The sequence below is a fragment of the Eleginops maclovinus genome, chromosome 17 (genome assembly GCF_036324505.1).
Source record: "Eleginops maclovinus isolate JMC-PN-2008 ecotype Puerto Natales chromosome 17, JC_Emac_rtc_rv5, whole genome shotgun sequence".
Classification (NCBI taxonomy): domain Eukaryota; kingdom Metazoa; phylum Chordata; class Actinopteri; order Perciformes; family Eleginopidae; genus Eleginops; species Eleginops maclovinus.
Window position 1 is genome coordinate 464,997 of NC_086365.1, and position 16,589 is coordinate 481,585.

The window sequence follows — 16,589 nt, forward strand, 5'->3', positions numbered from 1 at the left end:
GTAATCAGTCCAATAATAATTACGCATCATGGTGATAAGTGTCCAACCATCACAACAGCGCTGAGCTAGCTGCTACATTAGCACTTCCTCTTGGCAGTGTGGAGGTTCAGAAAATCTCTGGATTAAAATGACACTCAAGAAGACTTCAAACCAGGCTGGAAGAACGTAAAAACAGTAAACAGTAAATATTTTCAATGACCTGTGGATGGATTCATTGAATCTGCTGCTGCTCAACAGTGAACGCAGGGGATCGACCAGCATGGAACCGACCAGCATGGAACCGACCAGCATGGAATCCCCTCCTTGTTTTCAGATCGTCAGCTAAACCTGTGCCTTTACCCCGCCCCTGCTCAACACGTTTAAAAATACAAATCACACACACACACACACACACACACACACACACACACACACACACACACACACACACACACACACACACACACACACACACGCAGGAGCTGTTTGGCAGAGGAGATAATTGGAATGGGAGTTGAATGGGATGAGTGTGAAAGATATCGAGTGTGAGAGAGAGAGAGAGAGAGAGAGAGAGAGAGAGAGAGAGAGAGAGAGAGAGAGAGAGAGAGAGAGAGAAAGAGAAGTGCTGCCACAGAATGTGCAGCTCCAATGAACTTGCGAGCAGTAAATGTGTGTGTGATTGAAACACCTCTGTGGGGGGGGGTTTAAGAAAATGTTGTCCCCTGCATGATCATATTACAGGTTTTTTTTGTTGAGCATCCAGCAGAAGCATTAGCTGATCAACAATACAAACAGCGTTGATCTAAGACAGATCGGATGTATACTTTCTGTGAAATATATTATATCTTACTTTTATTAAAATAAGGAGGACAGAGAAAACATCAGTTATGGGATGTTCGACATTGCTGTTATTCCAACAAAATCCTAATCAGAGCATACAGTATTTTAGAAAGACAGACAGACAGACAGACAGACAGACAGACAGACAGTCGTTAGCCCTACCATAAAACCAACTAATATTCAATGAGTCAGGCCCACTTGAGGGAAATTAAACAACACGAAGGGAGACCAAGTTGATATAGAATTCAAATAAATAATTAATTAATTAAAATACAAGTCAGTAGATGTTTGCCTGCTGCGAACACGACTCGTCTTCCTTGGGGTGAAGTCGTCCCGCCGTACTCTTACCATCCATTCGGCTCTCACCGACACATCCACTGGAAAGCTATGGAAGATTATGGTACTATTGTACCTCGACGAATTATTACAAAGTGGTACACAACAATAGAGTGCAGTCTTTTTCACGCGTTGATACGCCAACTGCCTCTCTTTCTCTGCGGGCACGGACTCTGGCCATGATGCTAATGCTACCACTAACATTAGCCAACAACACGGGGATGGACCGCGGCGCCCCATCAGGAAAATGTACCCTTCAAGGCTAATAGGTAATCAGCAGAGATCTTTCAATGCTGCCTGGTTTGGCACATACAGCTGGCTTGAATATTCGGTTGAGATGGACGCAACTTCGCCTGCCGACATTTTTTGGGTAGTGGTGGTGCTCTTCCTTGCTGCGGTCTTTTGTTGCCTAATTAGCATGGCTAATCTGTTGGAGATGTGTTTTGACTCTTGGCTGTTGTGTGGTAGACTATATGTGGCTTTAGGACAACGTAATTATTAACTATACCATCTCTGTCTGTCTGTCTGTCTGTCTGTCTATTTGAGCCCCACCGCTGTATGGGTTAGCCCCACCGTAGTTGAACCAGAAAAAAGTACTCTGGCGCCGCCACTGGTAGCAGGTTAGCCAATTGCTGATTCAAGATATGAACGTCTGTCATAAAATGAAGCGAATCAGCTCAATCAAAACTTCTTCCGGAGGGGCTGTTTCAGAATAGCCCCAGGCCATGAATGTATAAAAAGGCTCCTGAGGACCAGTCACTGCAGGCGCCATTTTAGCTATCACAACAATGGGCATGAGCACTACCCCAAGACTCAACCCGGTCCCTAACTTGTGAAATCTGTCATTCAAGAGCCGTTTGAGAGAAGAGGTTTGGCGGACAAACTTCAGGTGAAAGAGCTGGGCCCAGATCAACCTGATATTGTCATCAAGCAGCAGCAGGCTAGTGACAAAGGGAAGCCGTCGGGATGCAGTCATGCTAATGCCTTATTTTGCTTTCCTTGCTTGATTTCTAAAACAGGGGGACAGATGTAGCATGAACAACAACTGGAGTGAGGGATATGAAGCACCTGTCTGACAAAGTGAGGAAGCATGAGAACACCAGGGCACACATGGACAATTCTATGAAGCTAGCCATGCTAGGCACAGTGAACATTGCTATGCAGCTGGACGACGGCCACAGGATTGCAGTGAGGAAACACAATGAAGAGGTGGATAAAAACCGGCATATTTTGGGCAAAATAATCGATTGTGTCAAGTTTTGAGGTGCTTTTGACGAGACAAAATCTTCAGTCAACCCTGGTATTTTCAGAGGAATGGTGGATTTAGTTTCCTCCCTGGACACTGTGCTGGAGGAGCACTTGAAGACCGCCACCGTGTTTAAAGGCACGTCAAAGACAGTACAAAACGAGCTGTTGGACAGCATGTCGTCAGTGCTGAGGGATTACATTCTGCAGGAGGTAAACAGCGCTGATTTGATCGCCATTCAAGCCGACAGACGTATCCACCTACTGCCAGCTGGTGCTTGTGCTACGCTACATCGACGCTAAAGTGTAGTACAAGTGCGGTTTTTCGAGTTCACTACTATCCAGAACTCGACTGCTGACACAATCGCTACAGCGCTTCTGGAGAGGCTAAGCACCATACTCCCAAATGGACAAAAGGCCAAATTTATCGCCCAAGCTTACGACGTATCAAACAACATGTCAAGGCTCACACAAGCTGATGACTAGCAGTTCATTTGAACAGCATGGTAACCCCTCTGCTCTATACACCAGTAACACACACACTCTGTATATTCACTATTTACAGCGGGCCCTTCAGTCCTGCTGCATGCTCTGTAGCAGTGTGTGTTAACAGTGTGCTACAATACCCAGATTACTGTAGCCCTGAGACGCTGCCAGCACTGTGAGAAGGGACATATAGAGCTCTGGTCTGGTTCTGAGAGGCAGAGGTGAGACTTTAGCAGCCAACTCTACAATCACAGAACCAGAGGGGGGGAGTACTCAGATCTTGCACTTGAGTAAAAGTAGAAGTACTCTGATCTTGCACTTGAGTAAAAGTAGAAGTACTCAGATGTTGTACTTGAGTTAAGTAGCAGTACTCAGGTCTTGTACTTGAGTAAAAGTAGAATTACTCAGATTTTGTACTTGAGTAAAGTAGAAGTACTCAGATCTTGTTCTTGAGTAAAAGTAGAAGTACTCAGATCTTGTACTGAAATAAAAGTAGAAGTACTCAGATCTTGTACTTGAGTAAAAGTAGAAGTACTCAGATCTTGTTCTTGAGTAAAAGTAGAAGTACTCAGATCTTGTTCTTGAGTAAAAGTAGAAGTACTCAGGTCTTGTACTGAAATAAAAGTAGAAGTACTCAGATCTTGTACTGAAATAAAAGTAGAAGTACTCAGATCTTGTACTGAAATAAAAGTAGAAGTACTCAGATCTTGTACTTGAGTAAAAGTAGAAGTACTCAGATCTTGTTCTTGAGTAAAAGTAGAAGTACTCAGATACTGTACTTGAGTAAAAGTAGAAGTACCAGAGTGTAGGAATACTCTGTCACAGTAAAAGTCCTGCATTCTAAATGTTCCTCCAGTGAAAGTAGAAAGTACTCTCATCTAAATGTACTTAAAGTAGCGACAGTAAAAGTAGTCATTGTTTGATTGGTCCATTTCAGAATAATATCTCTGATATGTTTTATAATTATTGATCATTAAAGTGTTCTCAGAGCTGGTAAAGGTGCAGCTAGTTTGAATGGCTTTGTATACTGCAGGGTAGCTGCTGAATTTACTCCAGGTGAACTAAAGTCTGAATTAAGGGCTGATTATATTTACCATCATTAATCCAGATCTGTAAAGTAACTAAAGGGATTAAATAAATGTAGTGGGGTAAGAGTTCACCAGTTACGTCTGAACTGTAGTGGAGTACAAGTACAAAGTAGCATACACTGGAAATACTCAAGTAAAGTACAAGTACCTCAACATTTTTCCTAAGTACAGTACTTGAGTAAATGTACTTAGTTACTTCCCAGCTCTGCAGAGAACAGGTAAAACACTAAACTGATCCAGATGCTGCTCATATTCACTTAGCAGTGTAACACCGGACACCCACAATAACTCACGCTCCTCTGAAAGTGTTTCAGTGACCTCCCAATCAGTCCAGAGATCATAGTGATACCGTGCTGCAGGGTGTGTGTGAGAGAGAGAGACTTACTGTTCATTCACCACAAATATGCAGTTGTCTTGGGAGGGGACGCCAGACACCGGGTGCTTACAGGTCACCTTCCTCTCATTGTGGCTGCGGGGAGAGAAACAGCATGTTAGACAGAGCATCACCAGAACTACACCCAGCAGGGAGGCAAATCCAGAACAAAGCATACAGAAGAACCACATCAGCATCACAACACACACCTGCAGCGGGGGGTGGTGCTAAACTCAGCATAACGTCCTGATTGGGTCTGAGCTCCTCCTCCTCTTGTTCTTTCATTCATTCACATTCCAGTTCTTCAGCCGGACATTACAGTGCAATTTTAATGAACACATTATTCATGATTGACTTAGTCTGTGGATTGATTTGAATGAAAGACACTGTTGGTGCGATCCTCCGTTTAGCTTCCTCTGATCTTCCGTCTGTGCATGTCCCATCCTCTCGGATCATCACGTCTCTTATCAATCTTTCTCTACTTCTCGCTCTGGTCCTCACTTCTTTCATTTCTGATTTAAAAACTCAATATCTATATGTTGCTTTCTTACTTCCTTCATTTTATATTCCTGCTTCCTCTCCCTCTGCCCCCCCCCCACCACGCTGTGTCTCTCTCAGTCATATGCTGCATCACAAGAAGTCTGCTGACTCCACCACCCGCACCCCCGCTTCAAAAAAAGGACAATTTGTTATAACCCTGAAATCACAAGGATGATGAAGGTGGGACACCCTCACACACACACACACACACACACACACACACACACACACACACACACACACACACACACACACACACACACACACACACACACACACACACACACACACACACACACACACAGACAAGGGAATGTAGAAAGTGTAGAGTTTGAAACACTCTCACTTACAAGCATGGACTATTACCAATTATTATAAACACAGTTTAACATCAGTCAGCCACATCTCACACCTCAGTGTGGTGCTGAGAGCTTTAACAAAAGTGCATTCAACAAGTCTTTCTAGAAACCATATCCAGCTATTTCAGATTTCAGATATGGACCTGATGCCATTTTCATACTGAGGCTGGAATGGCTCTTTCTAAATGATAGGTATCGGGTTGGAAAAGATGAAATGCATTGTGTGTGTGTGTGTGTGTGTGTGTGTGTGTGTGTGTGTGTGTGTGTGTGTGTGTGTGTGTGTGTGTGTGTGTGTGTGTGTGTGTGTGTGTGTGGTTATATCATAAATCAGCCTCAGGCCAACAAGCACATGGACTACTGCATTATGACCTCAGCCAGATCCCTACACTGCTTTAAAGTCTTACACTTCAATCATATCCATCACAAATAAACTGGACAGACAAACAAATAGGAGAGCAGAGCGTGACAGCTGAGTGAGAATCCCCAAATAAACCCTGTGGGAGGGGGGGAGTGCAGAACACGTTGGGTTCAGATGGAGGCTGAGCGTTCACATGTTTTTAGCCCATATCTGGAGAGGCCAGATGTGCAGGAGCAGCAGGGAGTCAGGGGGGAGGGGGGGATTTTTCTACTACTTAAGTTCGCTGCATCTGGAGGAAAAGCCACGGCACAGAGATGCAGAGACCGGCTGTCAGAGTTTAACACACACACGTCTGCACAGTAACACACACAGAGACTTGTGACTCACAATGATACAGGAGAACACACCTGTCGTATTCTGTGAGGATGCGACTAGTCTATATTTTGAAATAAAAAAGATGCGTGGAGCAAAAGCATATCAGCCTCTGATAACAAGAAGAAGAATAAGCACATCATAAAAAATGACGTGTTGTAAAGAAAGCATCAGAGCAGCTTTCAGCTCAGACTCAAAGCAGAATTTCAATCAGAAGTATCCTCACACACTGCAAGACACATCACAGCATGTGAAGAGAGTGTGTGAAGAGGTGTGGTGTCAGCTCTGCCTTATTGAATGTTAACTGAAGTCTCTGCCATCCGCTCTACCCTGTACAGCTCCAGAACGCTCAGATGAGTCACCTGCAGTCCTACCATCATTATCACGAAACAAATGCTTCCTGTGATGACAGAGAGCTCGGTCTGCTGCAGCATTTGATTTAGGAAGAGACAGCTGTAGCTCAGCAGCCACAGGATGGACCTGAGTGTAGCTTTAATCATGATGTCAAACATCTCTGCTGATAAACGAGCTGCACTGATGTGGCGGGGGGAACACAAACGGTCCTCTGCATGGTTCTCCCTCAAGCTCCCGTTGGAAGAAAAAAACACCAAAGAAACTGCAAGCCGTAAATCATTTTCATAAAAAGGTTAGTTATACCATTGTCACATTTTAAATGTTTAAACGAGGACACATCAGAAATGCTCCAGGATACTCCAGGATACTCTGCAACTTCTATAGGTGCACCATCAAGAGTATCCTGACTGGCTGCATCACCGCCTGGTATGGCAGTTGCACCGCCCTCAACCGTAAGGCTCTACAGACGGTGGTGAAAACTGCTCAGCACATCACCAGGACGGAGCTGCCATCCATGGAGGACCTCTACACCCAGAGGTGTAGGAAGAAGGCCGGTAGGATAATAAAGGACCCCCATCACCCCAGCAACAATCTGTTCTGTCTGCTGCCGTCTGGCAGACGGTACCGCAGCATCCGGACCAAGACCACCAGACTCAGAGACAGTTTTATACGACAGGCTATAAGACTGCTGAACTCCTGAGCTCTGTGAATGTCTACTCACATCTGTTTATAGTACACACATACATATATATATATATATATATATATACAGTGGTATGCAAAAGTTTGGGCACCCCTCTGAGATTTCATGACAATTTGCTTTTCCTTTATGATAGAAGATCACAGCAACAACATTTGTTTTCCTACAAAGATGTAGACGTTTTAGTGTTTTCCAGACCAAAATTCTTAGGGTAGCATTACATAGTTTTATTATAATAAAATAAAATGCAAAAAATGGGATGTGCAAAAGTTTGGGCACCCTTATAAATAGCATTCATTTCAACACCTGTACGGATTTATAGCTGACAGGTTGCTGCACAAAATTGCTTTGATTAGCTCATTAGACCTTCAATTACAAAGACAGGTGGAACCAATCATGAAAAAGGCTATTTAACATAGGTAATAGCTGGCTGTGCCTGGCCTAGGTTCTTTCTTAGGGAGTGGCAAGATGGGGACCTCAAAACAACTCTCCACTGACCTGAAAGCTAAGATAATCCAACATTATAAATTAGGAGAAGGGTACAAAAAATTATCTGACAGGTTTAAACTGTCTGTCTCCACAGTCAGAAACGTAGTTGTGAAATGGAAGGCCACAGGAACAGTCCGTGTGAAGGAAAGATGTGGTAGGCCGACAAAAATAGGGGAAAGGCACAGGCGAAGGATGGTGAAAATGGTCACAGAGAAGCCACAGACCACCTCCAGAGAACTACAACAACATCTGGCTGCTGATGGTGTAGTTGTTCACCGTTCCACAATCCAGCGTACTTTGCACCAGGAAGAGCTCATTGGAAGGGTGATGTGCAAAAAGCCTTTCCTGAGTGTTAATCACAAGAAGAGTCGCATGAGGTATGCAAAAGCACATCTGGACAAGCCAGAAGCATTTTGGAACAAAATACTGTGGTCAGATGAGACCAAGATTGAGTTATTTGGTCATAACATGAACAGGTATGCATGGCGAAAAAAACACACTGCATTCAATGAAAAGAACTTGTTGCCCACTGTAAAATTTGGTGGAGGATCTATCATGTTATGGGGCTGTGTGGCTAGCACAGGTACTGGAAAACTTGTTAAAGTTGAGGGCCACATGAATTCCTTACAGTACCAGGAGATTCTTGACAAGAATGTTCTAGAGTCAGTCACAAAGTTGAAGCTACGCCGGGGTTGGATTTTTCAGCAGGACAATGATCCTAAGCACCGATCAAAATCCACCAAGGAATTCATGCAGAAGCACAGGTACAATGTTCTGGAATGGCCATCCCAGTCCCCAGACCTTAACATCATTGAAAATGTATGGATTTATTTGAAGAAGGCTGTCCATGCACGGAGGCCAAGAAACCTGACTGAACTGGAGACGTTTTGTGTGGAAGAATGGGCCAAAATACCACCTGCCAGGCTTAAGGGACTTGTCTGTGGCTACAGGAGGCGTCTACAGGCCGTTATTGCAGCAAAAGGAGGCAATACTAAATATTAATGGAATTATTTCTTAGGGGTGCCCAAATTTATGCACATGCCTATTTTTGTTTGAATGCACATAAACATGTTTCTGTTTGACCAATAAAAGTTATTTCACTACTGAGATGTTTCTGTTACCATAAGGTATAACATATGTTAAAATGAAGTTGCTGCTTCAAAAGCTCAGCAAGTGACAAACTGATGCAGTGGTTTTCCTAAGGGGTGCCCAAACTTTTGCATACCACTGTATATATATATATATATTATACACATCTGTTATACGTAATATATGCATCTGTCCATACCTCCTCATTCAACAGTGTAAAGTATTTAAATACTTTCAATGTATTCCACATATGTATATATTTCACATCCTTAAATCTTTATTGTTGTTATTGTAAATATTCTTCTCTCTTTTTGCACTATTTTATTTATCTTATTCGCACCATGTATGTTGAGTTGTTGGAGGAGCATGGGATATAAGATTTTCATTGTCAACATATACGTTGTATATGCTGTGCATATGACCAATAAAACCTGGAAACCTTGAAATCCATTCTTCTGTCTGTCTGTACTGAAGATGTTGAGTTCAATGGATGTATATTTTAAGCCGTCATTTCACCAACTAGAGGACACAGCAGTCCTGTGTGGAACCGTGTCTATCCTGCCAAGTCTGCAAACACAGCACTGTCATGGTGTGCAGCAGAGAGCTGTGAGATGTGTCATCAAGGCATTCTGATCTCTGTCCTCATGCAATGCTCCTGACACCCAAAGGTCTCCGTTCCTCTCAGCAGGAGGCCACGCTTTAAAGTTTCTCTGATATTAGATGGGTGATGTTAGCAGAGCAACTGAAGCTAATCTGACTACTTGTTGCTATCCTATCGTGGCACAAGCTGTTTTCTACACGCATATTTTACCAGCGTATTTTTCATTATGATTTTACCTGTGATCGTCGGACATGGCAACCTGTGTTGCCCATATAGCAATAGCTGCAATAATACAAAACAGCAGGAGAGCGTCTGCCTGCGCTTCATAATGATCAATAATGGATGGTGATTAAAGTAAGGTGAAATAAACAACATCACACTGAGCTTGGTTAGTGTTGCCTGACTTTATAAAGTGTGCGTTTGTGGTCGCGATCTAGTCCCTTTGCTCAGTGCTACTGCTTGTTACAACTTTTATTTGCTGTACTCGGCGTGTACTTTTATTTCTCACTTTTAATTTCCTTTCTATATCTCGCCCCCCTCCGACGTAAGCGTGACATATTTGGTTCTTCCTTTTAGACCGGTGCCAGATAGAACTGGTTTCGGGGCCAAGAGCCGGCCCCGCTGCGGTGGAAACATGAAGAACCTGTGCTTAATTGGGCACTAGCTCTGAACTGGCCCTGGAACCGGTTTGGTGGGAAAGGAGCGAGAGAGAACTGAGGGCCGATCCTTAGCAGCCTCCTGCTGTGGCTCCCAGCTCGTCCCATTGGAAGGATGTCAGATGGCGCCGAGGATGGCTGCCGTGTCTCGAGCTCCTCAACAACCCCACATCTTAGTGTTTTTATTGTTTTACTTTGTTGGTTGTTTTTAACTTTTTTTGCAACATGCAAACCGCCCAAGCGAGCCCTATCATCCAATATGATAGAGAACAACTTTTACACATCAGGTCGCTGGTGGACAGCAATAATCCACGACGACCTGCAAACAATGGAGAGTCTCCGTGTTTACCTGCTGGAGCTCTACCTGTGGAGCGCAGGAGGAAGAGACCACGAGGTTCCCGGGCCGGGGTCCTGGTCAGGCTGAGGAAACGTGAAAACAGGCCTCCTCTACCGAGTTTACTTCTGGCAAATGTCCAATCCCTGGATAATAAGCTGGACGAACTCCGTAGCAGGGTGGCATTTCAACGGGACATTAAGACCTGTAATGTTTTGGTTTTCACGGAGACTTGGCTCGACCCCACGATACCGGACGCCGCCATTGTTCCACACGGATTCTCCATTCATCGCCAGGACCGGACAATAAAGTCAGGGAAGAGCAAGGGAGGAGGTGTCTGCTTCATGATTAACAACAACTGGTGCTCAGATGTGGAGATCATTTCTTCGGACTGTTCTCCCAGCCTAGAGCACATCATGATCGGATGCCGGCCTTTTTATCTGCCGAGGGAGTTCACATCTGTTGTTCTAACAGCAGTCTATGTTCCGCCGCACGCTGACAACAACACAGCGCTGGAGGAGCTGTATGGGATTATCGACAGGACAGAGACTTCTCGGCCAGAGGCCGCATTTATTGTGGCCGGGGATTTTAACAGAGCCAACATGAAGAAAGTCCTGCCGAAATACTACCAGCACGTCAGCTGCCCCACGCGCGGTGGAAATACACTGGACCATGTTTACACTCCTTTCCGGCATGGATATAAAGCCCTCCCCCGCCCCCCCTTCGGCAAGTCAGACCACATATCTCTTCTTCTGCTCCCCGTTTACCGGCAGAGACTGAAGAGGGACCGACCTGTGACAAGGACAGTGCAGCGTTGGTCCGAGCAGTCTGACTCTGCTCTCCGCCACTGCTTTGGCATCACGGAGTGGTGTGTGTTTGAGGAGGACGATATAAACACACACACTGACGCGGTCATTTGCTACATCGGCAAATGCATCGATGACGTCGTGCCGCGGATTACTGTACGGACATTCCCAAATGAGAAGCCCTGGATAAACGGCGAGGTCCGAGCTAAACTTAAAGCACGGGCCATCGCGCACAGCGGCGGTGATTTGGATGAGTACAGGAATTCCAGGTATGCACTCCGGAGAGCTATTAGCAGTGCGAAAAGACAATACAGGGACAAGGTGGAGTCGAACTACAAGGGCTCCAACGCCAGAAATATGTGGTCTGGACTAAAAACAATAACAGACTACAAAAGGACAACGAGTGGTGCTGAGGAAGTGTCTGCATCTCTCCCAGATGAACTGAACACATTTTATGCACGCTTTGAGAAGCCCCCGGCTGTGGAGGCACAAAAGGCCCAGGATCCCTGCTCACTGGTTTTAACCAGTGCAGATGTGTGTAGATCTCTGAAAAGGATCAACGCACACAGGGCTCCGGGACCTGATGGCATCCCTGGCCGTGCTCTCAAGGTGTGTGCAGTTCAGCTGGCAGATGTGTTCACAGACATTTTCAATAGGTCACTGCTCCAGTCTGTAGTCCCCACATGCTTTAAAGAGTCCATCATTGTCCCTGTCCCCAAAAAGACAAAACCCATCTGCCTCAATGACTACCGCCCAGTTGCACTCACCTCCATCATCATGAAGTGCTTTGAGCGGTTAGTCAAAACTTTTATCACCTCCTCCCTCCCTGACTCACTGGACCCCCTGCAGTTTGCCTACAGAGCAAACAGGTCCACGGATGATGCCATCTCCCTCACCCTCCACACTGCCCTCTCCCACCTGGACCAGAGGAACACTTATGTGAGAATGCTGTTCATTGACTACAGTTCAGCATTCAACACCATTGTGCCCTCCAAGCTCATCATTAAGCTCAGGGACCTTGGGCTCAACAGCGCCCTCTGTGACTGGATCATGAGCTTCCTGACGGGCAGATCCCAGGCAGTGCGGATGGGGAACATCACATCCTCCACCTTGACCCTCAACACCGGAGCCCCTCAGGGTTGTGTGCTCAGCCCTCTCCTCTACTCCCTGTTCACGCACGACTGCGTGGCCACACACAGCTCCAACACCATCATCAAGTTTGCTGACGACACGACCGTCATCGGCCTGATCACAGACGGCGACGAGACGGCGTACAGAGAGGAGGTCAGAGCCCTGACATCTTGGTGCCAGGACAACAACCTCCATCTCAACGTCAGCAAAACAAAGGAGCTGATTGTGGACTACAGGAAGAGGCAGAGAGAGGCACACACACCCATCACCATCGACGGGAATCCTGTGGAGAGAGTCAGCAGCTTCAGGTTCCTTGGGGTAAACATCAGTGAGGACCTGACATGGACACATCACACCAGGGTCATATCCAAGACGGCTCGACAGCGGCTCTTCTTCCTCCGCAGGCTGCGGAAGTTCAACATGGACTCCAGGATACTCTGCAACTTCTACAGGTGCACCATCGAGAGTATCCTGACTGGCTGCATCACCGCCTGGTATGGCAGTTGCACCGCCCTCAACCGTAAGACTCTACAGAGGGTGGTGAAAACTGCTCAGCACATCACCAGGACGGAGCTGCCATCCATGGAGGACCTCTACACCCAGCGGTGTAGGAAGAAGGCCGGTAGGATATTAAAGGACCCCCATCACCCCAGCAACAATCTGTTCTGTCTGCTGCCGTCTGGCAGACGGTACCGCAGCATCCGGACCAAGACCACCAGACTCAGAGACAGTTTTATACCACAGGCTATAAGACTACTGAACTCCTGAGCTGTGTGAATGTCTACTCACATCTGTTTATAGTACACACATACATATATATATATATTATACACATCTGCCTTACATATCTGTTTATAGTACACATATCTATATATTGTACATATCTGCCATATACATCTGCTATACATAATATATGCATCTGTCCATACCTCCTCATTCAACAGTGTAAAGTGTTTAAATACTTTCAATGTATTCCACATATGTATATATTTCACATCCTCAAATCTTTATTGTTGTTACTGTAAATATTCTTCTCTCTTTTTGCACTATTTTATTTATGTTATTTGCACCATGTATGTTGAGTTGTTGGAGGAGCACGCGACATAAGATTTTCATTGCCAACATATACGCTGTATCTGCTGTGCATATGACAAATAAAACCTTGAAACCTTGAAAGGAAGTAAAACATCTGTATTGTGTATGAAGTGAGCAGGACATTTTACAGAGGTAAGCTTCCGTCTGGTGGTTTCCTGATGAGCTCACAAATATCTTTCACATCTGGAGTAACTAACGAGCCCACCGACATGTCAGCAGTGTGCTTACCTCAGTAAGTACAATGGCAATTGTTTATTGGTGTAGCCCTGATTGGTGTATGTTTGTGACTCCGCAGCAATGTATCCGTAGTCTGTCAGGGGGCGGAGTCCACCGTTTATTGAACAAGGACCAAAGCTGCGGAACGATGTAGAATTTGTCTCCCCTCCCCCTAACTGTATAGGTATTTGGAATCCTTTTTGAAAAATAGAATTTGCTAAAATGCCCCGGTAACCCATAATAATGAACCCAATGATAGTACACATGTCAAAGTCATTATATAGGGACACATGAAGATTTGGAAACTAGAGAAACGCGAGCAGAGCGAACTCTTGGTTCTAAGAGAATTAGGGTGGCTCTACTGTACAAAAAGGACACTTACCCAGCATGCAACGCACACATGACAATTTCAACATGATTAACATCTGCATAAAATGTGTCTGCATACTGTATACACTGAATACACATGATGCAACAACCTGAATCATGTTGTAAGACACAAACACACACACACACACACACACACACAAACACAAACACAAACACAAACACAAACACACACACAAACACAAACACAAACACAAACACACACACACACACACACACACACACACACACACACACATATACACACACTTGAAGCATAGTACAATCGCAGCTAATTCTGTCCTGAAATGTCAGCTAATGTTTAATGTCATTAGTCCTCAGTGTGGACAAACTTGGTTCTCTTTAAATGCCATGTGAAAAAGCCACCCTGTGGTCTGTGTGTGTGTGTGTGTGTGTGTGTGTGTGTGTGTGTGTGTGTGTGTGTGTGTGTGTGTGTGTGTGTGTGTGTGTGTGTGTGTCTGCAGACAGGCTGCCATTCACCATCTCTCCCTCTGGCCAGGACACTAACCTTTCAGAAAGGCCACCAGCATTGGCAGCCCCCACCCACCCGCCCCCCTTTCTTCTCTCCTTCTCCCTTTCTTTGGTGCGTCCGCCCTTCCTTCCTGGCTCTGGACTTCTCATAATATGTGATATCATACACAGCGGAGTTGTCAACCCAATGATGATGTGGCTGGACTGCAAATCAGTGAGATTTTATTCAGTATTTTTGTTTCAAAACACAGACATCCTAATTGCTCACCACCTATCAATTACATCATCCTCATCTTAATGTACACACACACACACACACACACACACACACACACACACACACACACACACACACACACACACACACACACACACACACACACACACACACACACACACACACACACACACACACACACACACACACACAGTGAGCCTGACACCCCCAGCTCTCAGAGCACAGAAAGGTCAGCGATATCCTCCTCCTCCTCAGCCAGAATAAAGCCACTCATTTGAATTTGTCACACTTCAAGAGGCTGATGACTGCGGGCAGCTTCAGACGGGCACATGTTCATGTTTGTGCTCCTCACATTTATGATGAACTAAAGATGCCATGTGCAGATTCACCTGCAACCACTCTAAAGAGATCCATCAGGGTTCTGTTCAAGGCTCCACTGCATTTATCCGGACATTTTGTAAAGATCCCAGGCAACATTAATGTTTGGAGCATAAACACGAGAAAACCAAAGCAATCACAAGGATACATAAAGGATTCCAAGAATCCCATCCAGTTTTCACGTTCATTATTGAAGTGGAAGCATTAGAATCACAGGGGGTCTCTCTGCAGGGGGGGCTCAGGTGGGATCGCACCATGCAAGAGATTATTTGAAATGAAATACAGTTACTTATAACAGTTACTCCAAAACATGAATGATTGAATAGTTGCAAAAATAAAAATATAAAAACACTTAAAATGATTAACACATTATTCAGGTTGATGCTTGCTCTAAAATTACACAAACAACATCATGATGACTCTATAAGTCTGTTCATGTTGTTTTGACTCAATGAGACATCAATTCAACATTATGATACCCAACTTCTGTTAAAATATGGGTTTATTCATTTATGGATTTTTAATATATGTTGTATTACTTTATAGTTATAGTTGACCCCGCTCCCCTCTGGCAGGAGACTGCGCAACACCTTTCTCCACCCAAACAGTTTCTTCCCCTCTGCTTCCGGCCTCATCAACAAGGCCCGGGACCCCCGCTGACCCTCAGCCACTCTATAGACCCTCTGCATCACATTCATGCTAAGTAAACAACATCTTGTTTTTCTTTATAATACTGTCGATGTGCACATTCCTCTGAATTCTGCACATTTTAAGTTTACATATTTTATTGCATTTTGTATTTAATTAATATGGGTACACCTATATTTGAATGTAAATATTGCTATATTTTGATGTTATTATAGTTATCTTAAAATATTTTTTTATCACGGTTCCTATTTTTGTTTTATTTTTATGTATATGTAGGCACCATAATACCAAGAAAAATTCCTCGTAGGTGTTGACCTACTTAGAGATAAAGGGGTTGCTTTCTCCCATGCACACCGATCCTCTGGTCAATTAACAAACTGACTAACATCACCCCCCCACACACACACAGGATTTTATCAATAACAAGAGTAAGACATTATGCTAACAAAAGTATTAGCTGTGATATAGGAGCACAGTGCCATCACCGAACATAAACAAGCTAACCGTGTATCCTTGGAAGGTCAAACATGTTCTTCAGCTGAACAAACAGAGCGTCTCCAGACCTCCAGTCTCTCCTCTCAACATGAATCCGACAGCTCTGCCAGTCTTCTTCCCAGGGGCTCATTCACGTGTAGCCGTTACATTAAGGACATTCACTTCTTCACGTCATAAACAGACCAGAGGAAACACGAGAGCATCGATGATTCCAAGTGAGGCACTCTTCAGATGTGAGCATCTCTACATGATGTACTGCCCCCCCACCCCTGCACATACATGGCTGCTGTGAAGCACAAACATGCAGCATCACAAGCAGTCAGTCTGCCTCGTTGAGTGGAATCCCAGAGAAAACTGAAGCAAACTCCAAGAGAGATCAGACCCAGAGTCTGCTGTCGGTCACGCTCCATCCAGAGTTTCCTGTTTGTGTCGTAAGTGTTGTCGCTTATTCCCAATAGGGGTTGCAAATCTAAACAGGTTATCAAAACTATTTTAAGTGATAACAAAGTCAAATAAAATGTACAC

The 16,589-nt window shown here is 44.7% G+C and overlaps 1 protein-coding gene across 1 annotated transcript in view; it reads right to left on the minus strand.

The window, feature by feature from the left end:
• LOC134879434 (pleckstrin homology domain-containing family A member 5-like) overlaps positions 1 to 16,589 on the minus strand; it is a 166,518-nt gene that overhangs the window by 58,977 nt on the left and 90,952 nt on the right. The window contains exon 4 of the mRNA XM_063905944.1: positions 4,360 to 4,443. Within this exon, the coding sequence (XP_063762014.1) occupies positions 4,360 to 4,443 (84 nt within the window). The remainder of the gene's footprint in view (positions 1 to 4,359; positions 4,444 to 16,589) is intronic.